At 40.8% G+C, this 15,933-nt stretch overlaps 1 protein-coding gene and 1 pseudogene across 1 annotated transcript; both read right to left on the reverse strand.

Annotated features, from left to right (window-relative positions):
• Positions 1 to 10,447, reverse strand: part of LOC116854907 — a 71,367-nt pseudogene extending 60,920 nt beyond the window's left edge.
• Positions 10,448 to 10,569: 122 nt separating this feature from the next.
• LOC116854908 (ubiquitin-like protein FUBI) lies at positions 10,570 to 15,359 on the reverse strand. The gene is made up of 2 exons (XM_032837147.1): positions 14,931 to 15,359; positions 10,570 to 10,584 (listed from the first exon to the last, which is right to left on the reverse strand). The coding sequence occupies exons 1-2, from the start codon at positions 15,354 to 15,356 to the stop codon at positions 10,570 to 10,572; spliced, it is 441 nt and encodes a 146-aa protein (XP_032693038.1). The 5' UTR covers positions 15,357 to 15,359.
• Positions 15,360 to 15,933: the final 574 nt, after the last annotated feature.

Below are 15,933 nucleotides of genomic sequence, written 5' to 3' on the forward strand. Positions count from 1 at the left end.
TGAAGCCTAGACACTGGGAATCAAAGAATGTGGGAAAGAATTTGAGAAAGAAAATTCTTCATACTTTTAATTAAACAAACCATATAAATCAAAAGTGCACACAGAGCTGCCAAAAGGAGAATGTGCAGTCTTGGGAGAGGAAGCTGCTTGTTTTTACTTTACTGCCTTACGAAAGGCAGAGGGGCAGGGGGCGGGCGGGGGGAGGCTGGTTTGACAGAAGTGTTAAAAGTTCAGTGTTTTGAGTTGAAACATTTTTTTCTACAACCACTCCCAACAGGAGTTTTTATACATAAAATGTTGTCTCACATTCTTCGGCGTTTTCGGCATATTTAAACAACGCAAGTGGAAATAAGTTCATTTTGGAAGCATCGTCCTATTTGTCTCTTGCCATAAACCCTTTGCATGCTGGGTACATTAAAGCTGAAGTAATTCCAAGGGGTAATCATGGCCCTTCTGGTTGCAGAAAGAGAACAGGGACCATGTGCGGTGTGCTCCAAGATGTCACCTGCCACCGACTTTATCTCCCAGGAAAGAAGCCTGTAAGAAGGCTGTAAACAGCTCTTAGAACCACAATAGGAGCATTTTGGCAATCGAGAACTAAAGCAAATACTCATGTGAAATCCAAGACCACCAACTGAAAGGATCTGACTGTTCCGTCCTGAAGTCTTGCCTTACTAGTGTTTAAAGCTTGAAGGTGCCTTCTAGAATGCAATCCATCTTTTGGTCTGCTACCACCCTTCCAGTTCTGGGGGCTCTCGGACCCCTTTCTTCACGGATAGCCATGTGACGTATCCACTCAATCATTCAACAGCTCAGTTCTGAAGCTGTGGAAGGCAACATCTCATACTTCACTCAACCCAAAAGGAACAGAAGTTCCTGTCCCCAAACCAGAAGTTTGGAGCCTTAGAGACCACAAACCTTTAGTGGACTAATTTAAATATTTTGTTTATTTTTCATATATTTAGACTGAGTAATAAAACATTATGTTCTTGTGGTAAAAAGGAGTTCAAATACAAAAAGTATTCATTTAGAAAACAATAAAGAATACTTTCCTCCCTCAATACTGTTCCCCAAGAAAACTTAATGGCTGGGGAATAGCTTTGGAGAGCCTCTTCAGTGTTTATAAGGATATCTCTGCCTTGTCCAGATTTCTCTGTATTTTAAAAAAAACAAATGGGATTGTAGTGTTCTGAAATTTACTTTTTAAAGTCTCATGTCATGAGCCTTTTCCGCATCAGTATACTTAGATGTATTTCATTTTTCAGCTTTTATGACGTCTCACTGTATGAACATACCATAATTCTTTAGCTAGTCCTCAACTGATTAATATATAAGTTGTTTGCCCAATGTTGGCTATTATAAACACAGCAGAAATGATATATGTAAATTTTTGTTTAAAAATTACTTTTTATCTGATTATGAGAGTAGGATATGTTTACTATAGAAGACTTGCAGAACACGGGTCTTCAGTGACTTACAATGGGGTTATGTTCCAACAATCTCATCATAAGATGAAACTATCAGAAATCAAAACCACATTTAATGTAATGTAATGTATCGAAAACACATTTAATGCACCTAACCTACCCAACATTATAGCTGAGCCACACCTACCTTGTATGTGCTCAGAACACTTCCATCAGCCTATAGTCAGGCAAAATCATCTAATGTAAAGCCTATTATATAATAATGTTGACTATTTCATGTAAATCGTTGAATACTGTACCAAAAGTGAAAAGCAGGGTGGTTGTACAGAATGGGTGTAAGGGTATCAGATGTTTACTCTTGAGATCAATGACTGACTGGGAGCTACCACTGCCCCACATCACAAGAGAGGATTGTACCACATTATTGCTAGACAAGATTAAAAGTCAAAACTCCAAATATGGTTTCTACTGAATGTTTAATGCTTTTGCACCATCATAAAGTAGAGAAACCATAAGTCAAGCCATTGCAAGTCAAACTGTACAGAAACTTGTAAATAAGATTAAGAACACATGGAATCCTACCACTAAAATATGAACATTGTTAACATTTTGGTATATAGTGCTGCGGTCTTTAATCTGGGCAAGAGAATAAAAGGATAGCTGTTTGTGTTATATATTTTTTTTAAACTATAGTAGCACCAGATATAAGAAATCCTATTAGTAGTCTAATATGCATTCTCTCCCTCTTTCATACTGAAGAAATCCAATTCCACCCAGTATAGCAATGTTCTTAGCTAAAAACTAGTGTTTTCCAGTGTTCTTTGAAGTTAGGAGTAATCGTGTGTCACAGTTCTAAATGAATGAGATGTAAGGGAGAGTTTACTGGAGGTTTCTGGCAACATTTGACTTGCTTCAGCATCAGTTTCCCCTTGCTATTTCTTTTCTTTCTTTTTTTTTTTTTTTCCTCCTGACCTGGAGCAAGCATGTGGGGCTGGATGTGGAGCAGCCATCTTGTGACCTTGAGGTGACAAGCATAAGGACAAAAGCCACAGGCCAAGGATGGTAAATGTAAAGACAGAAGGAGCCTGGGACATTGATGATGTTGTGGAGACAAGGCACAAGCTCTGGACATTCTATCTCCACATTTTTTTATTAGATGAGAAAAAATAAAACCCTATTTAAATAACCTACTCTAGTCAGGGTTCTACTAGAGACAACTAAACATAATTTCTGAGATTCTGTATACGCAGGTCTCCTCCTCCTACTTCAGTCACTTGGCATTACACCATGAGCACTCTCTTCTGTGCCATTAAACGTTTCTTAAAAGCGTGACTTCTAATCCTGTATGATATGTCTTTTTATGGGTGTATCGTTATTTATTGCCATTCAATTGTTGAGCTTTTAGGTTACCTCTAATTCCTAATTTAAACTTAAAAACATAATTTATGTAGATAAATATTAATTTTGGTTACATATTTGTTTTCTTAAGATAAACTTTAGAATTGGGATTATGATGTCAAAGAGACAATTTCCAACATTTTAAGAAATATTGTTTCCTGGAATACTTTTTTCAAGTTAACTCTCTAAACTGCAGCCAAGTATTAGAATAGCATTCCTTTTTTTTTTTTAAAGATTTATTTACTTATTTATTTTATTTTTTAAAAAGATTTTATTTATTTATTTTTGAGAGAGAGTGCATGGGGCAGGGGGGAGGAGCAGACTGAGAGGGAAAGAGTAATTCAAGCAGACTCTGTGCTGAATGTAGAGCCCGTTGTGGAGCTCAATCTCACGACCCATGAGATCACGACCTGAGCCGAAACCAAGTTGCCCAATTGACCGTGTAAGCCACGCACCCCTAGGATATCATTTCAAAACATATTCAACAACTCTTAAACATGTTTTTGGTTATTGATGGTAGAGGAATCATGGTATTTTATTATTGCTTTCAGTTTAATTTTTTAAATTTTTTAATTTTTTTTATTGCTTTCATTTTTAGTTTTCAGTTGCTAGTTATAATAGTATTTATGTCCCTTCCATCATTTTACTCTCTTAACACACTATGAAAGAGAAGCATTTTCAAACACATTATAATCATATATTATTAAAAACAAAGTCTCCAAGTCACATTACAGCTTTCAGACACACTGCTATTAAAATTATTACAGCATCTAATGAACCCATGATTTCCCTGGATGTTTAACAAGTGAGTAAGTGATTACCCCAGTTCCGCGGTGATTACAGACTCTGTTCTGATGTCCTTCAATCTTCACATGCACACTTATCTTCTCCAGATGCATCACTGGGATATTATTCTGAAGTAATGGTAATTTCATAATAACAAATAATATAAATGCCCACAATGAGGCAAATGTTATCCTCAGTGCTTTTATATGTATTAATTCATTCAAACTTCCTAACAAGCCATGAAGCAGGTGCTATTATTATTCTCACCTTACAGATGAGGACCCTGAGGCACAGAGAGGAAAAGTAACAAGGCCCAATTTCATAGTTTCTAAGTGGTGACACTAGCTTAGGAACTCCGTGGTCAGGGTCTAGAACCCATGTGGACCATTGTTATATGGTGTTGTTTTATCAGCCACTGCTGTGGTTTTATTAGAATCATCAAAGAGCGGGAGAGTCTTTTGCAATGTATTTGAATGTGATCACAACTCTGCCCTTAACAGGGTTCTCAGGGGTGGCTTTTAATCACATTCATGAACTTGCTGTTTGAACCTAGACCAGCCCTTTAACTTTCCTGAGTCTTGGTTTCTGAGCTGCATTTCTTTCAGTACAACATGTCTGCCTGTTTTGGTGGTCTTATGCCTGAAAATTATTTACTTTGTTGTGGCCTAATCAGCAGTTCTGTAATCAGTATCAATGATAATTAGAAAACCCCAAATCCATCCGAAAATGATTGATTCTGTAGCTCATGTCGACATGGCCCTTAGTCGCACGGCAGACTTCAGGGAGAGCTGGTTGCTCCCTAGAGCTGTGGACCTGCCAGGAGGGAGCAATAGGAAGGGGAAGCTTGAGGAGAGCCCAGAGGGAGGACAGCCCAGCTGCTGAGGTTGGCAAGCAAAGACAGCTTCCAGAAAGCTCTTCTATGCTGAGAAGGAAAAGTTAAGGAGTGCCTGGATGATTCAGTCAATGAGCATCTGCCTTAAGCTCAGGTCATGATCTCAGGGTCTTGGGATAGAGCCCCGCATCGGGCTCCTTGCTCAGCGGACAGTCTGCTTCCTTTCTTCCTCTGCCCCTCCCCCTCTGTTTGTGCTCTCTCTCTCTCTTTCTCTCTCTCAAATACTTAAGTATTTTTTAAATTGTTTTTATTATGTTAGTCACCATACAGTTTTGTTTTGTTTTGTTTTGTTTTAAAAGAAGTCAAAACGCACAAGAGCATCTCTTTGTTCAGCACCGTGGCCACACCTGAGAACAGTGGGAGGCTTTTAAGGACTTGGCTTTTATGAAAGTCACCATATCACTGTTCTTTCCATACCCCAAACCAAAGTGTGCCAAGTCCTGGGAAAATTTCACAGAAAAACGATTTATTGGTTGTAATGAATAAGGTGAACAGGTATTTTGAGACTTCAAATCTCCTTTGTCAGTATATTTGCCCCTTCCTCTTCCCTCCATCCAAGCAGATGGCTGGCTCTGTTCTCATCACCTAAAGGGAAAAAGGGAGGGCACCTTAGCAAAAAACAGAAGGAGCTTGCAAGTTCAGGGATTCAAAAAGTCTAAGCTCATAGAGGAAGAAACCCCACAGGGATAGAAGTCCTTTAAAACAGAGAAAGGGAAAAGGCTTTTCTTCATACTAGAAATGGATTCTTCCAAGCTGGGGGAGAGGAATGAAGTCGAAACATAAGAAATTCTTCAAGACAACCAAGGATCTTTTACTTCACTTCATAGCACTTGTAGCAAGGAAGCATCCAGACCCTAGAAAAAAATGGCTGTGAGCTGTTCTCTCCACACAGGTCTACATATGAAGATGACAAAGTTTTCTGGGCCCCAAGGGCAGTAGGAAGGAAGCCAAAGACCTCTGACTCAAAGAAACCATGTGGGCCAGGAGAGTGGACATCTTAGCAGTAACCTATATCGACCTCTGATGGATAACTACATGCCCGTCCTTTCATCTCATCACTGCTATCTCCCCGATTACCCTCCCCCAACACCTTGGCACCATTTAAGAGGTTGACGGTGTGATATTGACAACCTTGAGAAGATACATTTTTTTTTTTTAAAGAGAGAGAGATCACAAGTAGGCAGAGAGGCAGGCAGAGAGAGGAGGAAGCAGGCTCACTGCTGAGCAGAGAGCCGGATGCAGGGCTCGATCCCAGGACCCTGAGATCATGACTGGAGCTGAAGGCAGGGGCTTAACCCACTGAGCCACCCAGGCGCCCCCAACCTTGAGAAGATCCTAAGAAGGATTGAAGTTAGTGGGGGTTTTTTTCCCCAAAAGCCGCCTATCATTGAGCCCTTGATGCTCAACGTCTGAAACACAGATGTGAGGGAAAGTAGTTATATATTTTTTTTTAAATTTTTTATTTCTTTTCAACATAACAGTATTCATTGTTTTTGCACCACACCCAGTGCTCCCTGCAATCCGTGCCCTCTCTAATACCCACCACCTGGTTCCCCCAACTTCCCAACCCCTGCCCCTTCAAAACCCTCAGATTGTTTTTCAGAGTCCATAGTCTCTCATGGTTCACCTCCCCTTCCAATTTGCACAACAGTATTTTGATTGAGGTCTGAGAGTCATATAGGCTATAGCCATTTTATGGGTCAATTCTCCCAGCCCCACCTTTTTTTTTTTTTAAATCATGCAATGATTCACTGTAGTGTTTTTTGCTCTGCCCAAGAGAAAGAGAGAAAAAAAAGAAAATTCCAACAGAAGGGAATTTATCCCATATCTGATGAAAAGGCTTAAATAACTGTATCTTAAGATTTGGGCAGTAACTTCTACCCCTAACTCATATGCACATTCAGGGCTACACAAAGCTATACCCAAACAAAAATCAATTTTGGAATGTCGAACTTAGTATGAGCTGGCTTCTCCACGATTTGAACTTATGATGCCAGGAAGTTCAGCTATTTCAAATCTGAAAAGAATATCACCAAGCCACACCTTTCAAAAAATGTTATTAACATATGATTCTTTCCTAAACAAGGGAAGATGGGAAATCTAGTTGCATTCACAAAGAATGTATGAAGACTGCCAAGAAAGCAAATAATTTTTGGAAGTCACCCTTATTTGGAAATATTCTAGTCATAGAACCATGGTTGTTTAAACAAAAGCATCCACCATATCTCCCTTTGAAAATATGTACTTCCAAAATATATGAGAAGAACTAAATACTGTGTTACTGAGTTCTCCTTTGATTTACTTGAAAATAGCTTGGATTTAAAAAAAAAAAAAAGATAAAGCCCGCCAAGAACTACAAGTAGCTTCCTGTAGGCAATTGTGATGTAGTGGAAAAGGCAAAACCTCTGTAGTCACACAGACCTGTTTTGGAAGCTTGGCTGCACTCTTAACTAGCTGGGTGACCTTGGGCAAGTAACTTTATCTTCCCTATGATTCATCTGCGAATATAATTAAATTTTATTAAATGAGAAAACAGATGTGAAAGTGCTCATTGAAGGATAGTTCCCCCTAGGCCCCAGTGGAAAAACAGAGTAGTTATACATGGTTATTATAATATAAAGTAATAAACAAATACATGTCTTAGTACGTGTGCCAAACTATTTACATGAGTTCGAAAAGGCTTGACAATGGAACGTGATGTTTGGCCAAGTGCAAAATTATACACTGGAGTGAGATGCATTGAAATGAATTCTATTTATTTGACTTTAAATTGCTCCTATAAAAATCTTTTTTAGGGTCAATGGGTGCTTTATGAAATGTCTCTCGGCAAGACATCTAGAAATTCTAATTATAAAAATGTCGGGTCTCGTTATTTCTAAGGGAATTATGAGAACAAGATCAATGAAAAGAAATATCCACAGTTTCTACTGTTTTAGCCTCCAGCCTAAAAGGAGCAGATGAGGTGACTCTGAGTAGATCAATGGCAAAATTATAAAGTAGCCACCTGACCTCAAGGCATTCTCTTAGTTGTCCAATAAATTCATGATGTCCCTAGCTGTGCTGAAATAATTGTGCCAAGGAACCTATGCTCTACTCTAATTAAGCCTTATCATCTAGGGGTCAACAAACTATGGAACAGGGGCCAAACTCAGACCACTTTGTTTTTGTAAATAAAGTTTTATTGGAACACAGCCATGCCCATTCAGCTATGTGTTATGACTGCTTTCATACCACAGCAAACAGTATTAAGTAGTTGTAGCGGAGACCATCTGGCCCACAAAGACTGAAATATTTACTATCTGGATTGTTACAGAAAAATTGTGCTAATCTCAGCTGTAACCCCTAACAACCCGCTTGCTCCCTAAAATCAAAGACAATATATTTAAACTATCCAGGGGATATTTTCATTTTAAGATGACCATATTAACTCCATCTGTAGATTGCCTGGGAGAACATTTCTGAGCAGAGAGAGAGAAAGAGTTCTCTTTGTGCACCTGGCTCATGCTTATTCCCTTTCCAAAATGATAAAAGTCAGTGGTGTGACACCGTATGTTGCAAAGTTTGCCAAATTTTGACTTCAGGGTGACTGTAGACTTTGCATTATAGCAAAGGCATGTGGAGGCTAATCTTCAGTTAGCTGACTTTATTTTACTTAAATAAACCTTATTATAGCCAAAGTCAGCTTTGGGGAGTGGTGGGGGGCATCCACCAGTCTCTAAAGAGACCTGCTCTGAAATAACATGGCTGAAATGTATTAGCTGTCCAACATTCTTTGTCAGATTTTGAAAACCTTGAGAATCAGAGCAATGATATTTCTTGGAATACTGAACAATGAGCTAGAGCCCTGTTGAGTCTCATAAACCTTCCTCCCAAATCAGAACTGACAATCAGTCGGATTCAACCCATAGTTCATCCTCCCAAATAATGTGGTTTGAATGATAAGAAATCCAAATGAAGTAAAACAGTGACTGAAAAAAATGGAGGAAGACGAGTCAGGGATCGGGGCAAAATCTCCATTCTGAGTGTTCAAGATGGACCATCGCTGCTATAAGCATGGAAAAGCTTTCACTTACTTGTGTCAGAGGGTCTTTAATACAAAAAGCTGGAGGAGAGAAAGTCAAGATTAGTCTGGCTTTCTTTCCTCCTCGTGGACACATTCCAAGGTAAAGTTCAAGCTAATGCTAGTCTTGGTTATTTAGTTATCTAATGCCTGCAACAAAAGTAAAGCCCTCTCCATATTTTTCCCGAGGAGTTGCAGGTTTTAAATATATTTTCAAATAAAAGCAGTAGGGGGAAGCTTCTTTTTAAAAATAGGATCTAAGGGGCACCTGGCTGGCTCAGTCGGTAGAACATGTGACTTTTGATCTTGGGGTTGTGAGTTCAAGCCCCACACTAGGTGTAGAGTTTACTTAAAAAACGATAAGCAAAAATAGGATCTGAATAAATGTCAGCAAAGTTGAGAGTCTCGGCACCGAGGAAGGGGAAATTTTAAATGGTAAATTAGTATATCTTTAGCCACAAAGCCACATATAATGACATAGATTCATACCTTTCACAAATAGCTCTTTCTCAATTCTAAATCTGGTTCGACCATTTGGTTGGTAAGAAACTTCATTTCTCGGTTTTTCTCTGAGACAGGGAAAAAAAGAAAAACCAGAATGAAAGCTATTCCTGGAACAATGTGGCAATTTTAGGACTCTAGGTTCTAAGTTATGTTATAAGCCTATCCAGGTATGTGCTTATCCTTTTGGAGGAAAAGAAAAAGGGGCTTTTGCCGCAATCACTGGGGGAATTTTGACACCAGACATGTCAGAGCAAGGCAATAGGACAAGTCTCCGAGCATCAGGAACGTCACCACTGATTGGGTCAGTAATTCTTTTGGAGAGCCCAAGTAATGAAATGCCACCAGGTTTTAACAATGATGTAGGGACAATAGCCATCCATCCGACAGGCTTAGGGACAAGAACCACCGGAGTTGCACAAGGGGTATGTGTCCTTAAAGCTGAGTAGGGCCCTTTCAGGCAGCTGTGGATGAGGGGACTTGGACCATGTCTCCCAGGAAGGAAGACACAAAGAGAACAACACTATAGGCAGAGAACTGGAATCGTACTGAGTTCTCCCAGTGTCTGCACTTAAGGCCAAGTTCACCTTGTCTAAAATAAGACAGCTTGGGATTTTCAGGAGGCCATGTCAACTGGTCATCAGGAATCAGGGGGGACAGTTTTAACTTATACACAGATGGAGCAAGCAGAGGGCTTTTTAGACTGTGAATCGCATCATGTGAAACTTTTTCAATGGGTTCCAATCTCTTCAGAACCAAATCCAAAATCTGAATCATGGGCCAATATGTTTGTTATCCTGGCTACTTCTCAGACCTCATGTCTCACTTCTTTGAACATCCTGCTCTGGGCATGCTCTTGTCCTTGTCAGAACATGCCAAACGTATTCTTGCCTCCGGAACTTCATATTTGCTGCTCTCATGATCTGGAATGTTCTTGACTTGGACCTTTGCAAAGTTTGCCTTTTCACTACATTGATGTCTCTCGTCACACATCACCAGCTAAGAGAGGCTGCCCCTGACTTGACATAAAATTCGCTTTATCCCCTCATCCCGCCTTAATTTTCCTTCTAGGGGTGCCTGGGTGGCTCAGTGGGTTAAGCCTCTGCCTTGGGCTCAGGTCACGGTCTCAGGGTCCTGGGATCGAGCCCCACGTCGGGCTCTCTGCTCAGCAGGGAGCCTGCTTCCCTTCCTCTCTCTCTCTGCCTGCCTCTCTGCCTACTTGTGATCTCTGTCTGTCAAATGAATAAATAAAATCTTTAAAAAAAATGTCCTTCTAGTAATTATCACCATGTGATGATAGGATACCTATGTGTTGACTAATTTATTACCTGTGCCTCGCCAGACCACAAGTTCCATGAGGGCAGGAGACTTGGTTTTGCTCATGCCTTACCCCGAGACTTAGAATAGGGCCTGGCACATAGTGGGTATTCAGCTAATATTTGTTGACTGAATAAATGAATTAAAGCAGATATTCAAATGAATCAACTTTTGTAGAAATTTCGTTTCTAAACCGGGCGAGCCTTGAAATAGCAAAAACAGTTACACATAGGAAAATCAAAAGTTGTTTTTTTCTTTTTAAGAAGGTTACAGGCCCAGCACGGAGCCCAGCATGGGGCTTGAACTCACCACCCCAAGATCAAGACCTGAGCTGAGCTCAAGAGTCAGCTGCTTAACCGACTGAGCCACCCAGGGGCCCCCAAAATAAAAATTTTGACACTTCTGAAAAAGTAAATGCCGTAAATGATCTTTGCCATTTCACAATTGAACCCACATTTCCACTTCACCCTCCATGTGGTCATTTAAGCTTGGTCCCTCTTCAGTAGCAAGACATAGGGTTGGGGGGCACCTGGGTGACTCAGTTGTTAAGCATCTGCCTTCAGCTCAGGTCATGAACTTGGGGTCCTGGGATCGAGCCCCACATCGGGCTCCCTGCTCCGTGGGAAGACTGCTTCCCCCTCTCCCACTCTCCCTGCTTGTGTTCCCTCTATCACTGTGTCTCTCTCTGTCAAATAAGTAAATAAAATCTTAAAAAAAAAAAGACATAGGTGGATAGAATGTCTGTTACTGGTGTCAGAATCTCTAAACACCCTCACTTTGGCAAGGCTGGAGAGAGAGCTATTGAAATGTCTCTTGTTCCAAAGAATCCCAGAAATACCAGACAGGATCACTCTTTTGGAAAATTAGACCCACGGAGATTGTTGGTCTATTTAAACAGACTCAAGCCCCAACTTACTACATTAGCACTTAGTACTCTTCAACTGCACACGCTTGTATCTGAAGTAGCTTGTGCCCCTTAATCGGTAGGAGAGCCTCATTTGTTTATGGAAACGCTGTGATGCCCTGAACGAATCCAAGGGCTTCCTCTGGAGCACCTTGGAGAGAAAGCTGGCAGGTTCCGGCTGCTCTGTGGGCCTGTGGAGCAAAGACTTTTATCTCTATCAATAAAACTCACCAGCTCAGCCAAGTATGGACAGTGACACCATAATTAGCTCTGCTGTGCACCCAAGTGAACAAACGCTTCCTGAAGTATCTTACGTTACTCTCTTTGGGCATCCCATGTTCTACTTTGATCGAATTGGACCACTTCCGGGGCACCTGGGTGGCTCAGTCGGTTAAGCGTCTGTGGTTAAGCTCTGGTCGTGATCCCAGGTACCTGGGATCGAGCCCCACGTTGAGCTCTCTGCTCAGTGGGGAGCCTGCCTCTCTCTCTGCCTGCTGCTCCCCTGCTTGTGCTCTCTCTCCTTTGTCAAATAAGTAAATAAAATACTTTTTTGAAAATTGGACTACTCCCCTTTACTGACCATTCCCTGTGTTTTCCTGCCTTAATACATTTGGTCCTATTGCTCCCTCCCTTGTATATAAGTTTTTTTTTTCCATATATCTATCATAGTAAACTACATACAGTAAACTATAAGTCCATTCATTCCCTCAATCACAACCTCACATCAAAGAGGAAAAAAAGTAAGTAAATGAGTCCAAAGATCTGGTCAGAAATTTCATTGCTAAAACATGTAGCACACAAAAGTGTCAGTTTTACTCTATGATAACTTTAAAAATAAAATAACAATATACCATCAACGAAGTATACAGGACTCAAAGACATATTCTATTTTTCCCACAATGTCTATCTTGATGCCTTATATAAAATAATGAGGACCAAATTCTCCCACCAACCTCCAAAAAGTTGGTGCCCCAGGTTTGCAAGCATGTGCTTAGACTGTCTATTGGGTAAACCAGCACTGTGTAAGGAGAGAGCCACACTGTTCCCTCCGATTTTAGAATCCTAAAGACAATTATTTCTTTTCTTTTTTTAAAAAAGATTTTATTTATGTATTTGTCAGAGAGAGCACAAGCAGAAGGAACAGCAGGCAGAGGGAGAAGCAGTCTCCCCACTGAGCAAGGAGCCCCATGCGAGGCTGGACTCCAGGACCCTGGGATCATGACCTGAGCCAAAGGCAGAGGCTTAACCCACTAAGCCACCCAGGCACCCCTATGATTATTTCTTTAGTGCAATACAGGGCTGAGGAACGTCCAGAAGTAAGGTTGTCTTGAGTAGAAGTATGAAGGATATTGCTCTTATGCCGATGTCCAGAGAAGATAGCTGTTGCCACAGTGTGACTTGAGGGCCACCGCAGAAGTCTGACCCTACTGACCTGTACTTCTCACCGTATACTCAATCTTTATGGCACTTCAAAAGAAGAAATGAGCAGCTTACCTGGATTGATGCATCCTGCTATGTCAGAAACATAACATCTGTAGGAATTTGTTTACTTAACTAAAATACACTCTTTGAGTAAAGCCAGACTTAAGCTTACTTTAAGCTTACTTCCTAAAGCCAGACATAAGGCCGGTCAACCGTGATGGAGCAGGGAGGTCGGCAGGAGGAGGGAAAAGCTGAAACGTGGTTCATATGAGTTCTGTTTAAATGTGTTGTTCAAGTGATGCTAAGGAGTAACTGAGTTATATAATATCAAACTATTTTTAAGGGAGAGTTTAGATCAGAAAAAAAATACTCTCGCATGTGTCAGATCGCTTGCACAGGACCAAATGCACAGACGGCAAATTACAGATGGAAAATTTCGGGAAAGCAAAAGCAGAGGTTGAAAAGCTCCCTATTCAGGGAAGGGCTGGTCAGCAGGGAGGCAGAGGAAGGAAAGGAGTGGTTTATGCTGTGGGGATGGATTAATTTTTCTATTGCGGAGGCTTGGGGGGATGAGACAGATTTGTCCTTGGCTTGCAGATAAAAAAAGACGATTCTGGGAAAGACAGCCAAGTGCCACAAGATGCTTAAAGCAGTCACAGTCCTTTCTCTAGGGTAGCTAAGCTCATCGTGTGGAATGGAGGGAGATAGGCAGGGGTTTTGCCGCTTGATTGAACTGCTAAAAGTCTAACTCAACAGCTGGAAAGGTAGAAACAGCCCCCAAAACTCATCAATAGATGAATGAATAAGCGAAGTATGGTGTACACTTGCTGCGAAATCTGATTCGGCCACACAAAAGGAATAAAATACGGAGATATACATGCTACAACATGGATGAACTTGATAACATTGTTCAGTGAAACAGCCAGACACAAAAGGTCACAGGTTGCTGGATTCCGCTTCTGTGAAATGTCTAGAATAGGCAAATCCAAACAAACAGAAACCAGATTAGCAGTTGCCGGGGGGAGGGGATGGGAATTTGGGAGCAACTATTTAATGGGGATGGGGTTTCCATTTGTGCTGATGAGACATTTTGGAACTACATAATGCCAGTGGGTATACAGTATTGTAAACCACTTAATTGTTTACTCTCAAATGGTTAATTTTAAGTGAATTTCCTCTCCGTATAAAAACTATTTAAGCTTTCCTCAAATTACAGGGGGCTCTGACTCTAACATTCAATATTGAAGGTTAGATAATTCTTTTTAAGCTGGCCTTACATCAAAATCAGAAAATAATATTGAAGGGTTAATGAGAACCATAGCTAATTGTTTTTATTTATTTAAAAAAAACTTTAAATCCAGTATAGTGAACATACAATGTTATATTAGTTTTAGGTATACAATATAGTGATTCAACAATTCCATACATGTCTCAGTGCTAATTATGGTAAGTGTACTCTTAATCCCTTTCACGTGTTTCACCCATTCCCCCACCCACCTCCCCTCTGGTCACCACCAGTTTGTTCTCTGTAGTTAAGAGTCTGTTTTTTGGTCTGTCTCTTTTTTTTCCCCTCTGCTCATTCATTGTTTCAAAAATTCTACTTGTAAGGGAAATCATACGGTATTCGTCTTTCTCTGACTGATTCACTTCACTTATCATTATGCTCTCTAACTGCATCCACGTTGCTGCAAATGGCAAGATTTCATTCTTTCTTATGGCTGAGTAATATTCTATTGCACATATATAGATGTGCAATAGAATATTATATATATAATGTATGATATATATGTGTATATACATATATACATGTATATATATATATATATATCACATCTTCCTTATCCATTCACCTATCAATGGACACTTGGGCTGCTTCCATGTCTTGACTATTGTAAATAATGCTGCAATCAACATAGGGGAACATAGATATATTTGTGAGTTAGTGTTTTCATATTCATTGGGTGAATACCCAGTAGTAGAATTACTGGATCATATGGTAATTCTATTCTTCATTTTTTTGAGGAACCCGCATGCTGTTTCCCACAGTGACTGCACCAGTTTGCATTCCTATCAACAGGGCACAAGGGTTCTTTTTTCTCCACATCCTCGTCAACACTTCTTGTTTCTTGTGTTATTTTCACCATTCTGACAGGTGTGAGATGATATCTCATTGTGTCGTGTGTGTGTGTGTGTGTGTGTTTCGACCAGACTAAGTGGCCTTACTGGGGGAAAGCCAGGACTACAATAGATTTTAGAATTGGCACTGGGGCCTTTCTTCTCGCCAAAGGTGGGCAACAACATTGACAAAGCGCCGGTTGTACACATCCACCGCCTGGCTCGGCCTATCTCCTTCTGTTTGTCCTGTTTGGCCACCTTGGGAGTCTGCCCTCTTACTCTCCTGGCATGGGCTGGGGAACCATGGACTTCACCTCCAAGCATGTGGCCGGCTACTGCTGGGGTGATCAGAGCCTCCACTCCACACCCACCCAGGGTAGCCTTATCCTCTAAGGGTGTGCCTGCCAAGAGCACAACTTGAGCTTCTGGAGCGATGCCCTCCGGTGAGGCTACAGGAGCCTTGATCTGGGTGACCATCTCCTGGCCGGTCACCTTGAGAGTATGTAGCTCCTGGGCGTGGACAAGGAGCTGCATGTCAGCTACCCACCTGTGGCCACCACAGCCCCTGCCACCTCACTGGGGCTTTGATCTGCATTTCCCTGTTGAGGAGGGATGAGGAGGGATGTTGAACATCTTTTCATGTGTCTGCTTGCCATCTGGATGTCTTCATTGCAGAGATGTCTGTTCATGTTTTCCGTGCATTTTTAAATGGGTTATTTGCGTGTTCGGTGTTGAGTTGTATTAAGTTCTTTATACATTTTGGATGCTAACCGTTTACATGTCATTTGCAAATATCTTCTCCCATTCGGTAGGCTGTCTTTTAGTTTTGTTGTTTCCTTTGCAGTGCAGGGACTTTTTATCTTAATGCAGTCCTAATGTTTATTTTTGCTTTCGTTTCCCTTGCCTCAGGGGACATATTTAGGAAAATGTTGTTATGGACGATGTCAGAGAAATTACTGCCTGTGCTCTCTTCTAGGATTTTTATGATTTCAGGTCTCACATTTAAGTCTTTAATCCATTTTTATTTCATTTTTGTGTATGATGTAAGAAAATGGTGCGGTTTCATTCTTTTGTATGTAGCAGTCCAGGTTTCCCAACACCATTTGTTGAA

Source organism: Lontra canadensis, unplaced genomic scaffold (assembly GCF_010015895.1).
Source record: "Lontra canadensis isolate GAN:19392208 unplaced genomic scaffold, GSC_riverotter_1.0 scaffold96, whole genome shotgun sequence".
In the NCBI taxonomy this organism is placed as follows: domain Eukaryota; kingdom Metazoa; phylum Chordata; class Mammalia; order Carnivora; family Mustelidae; genus Lontra; species Lontra canadensis.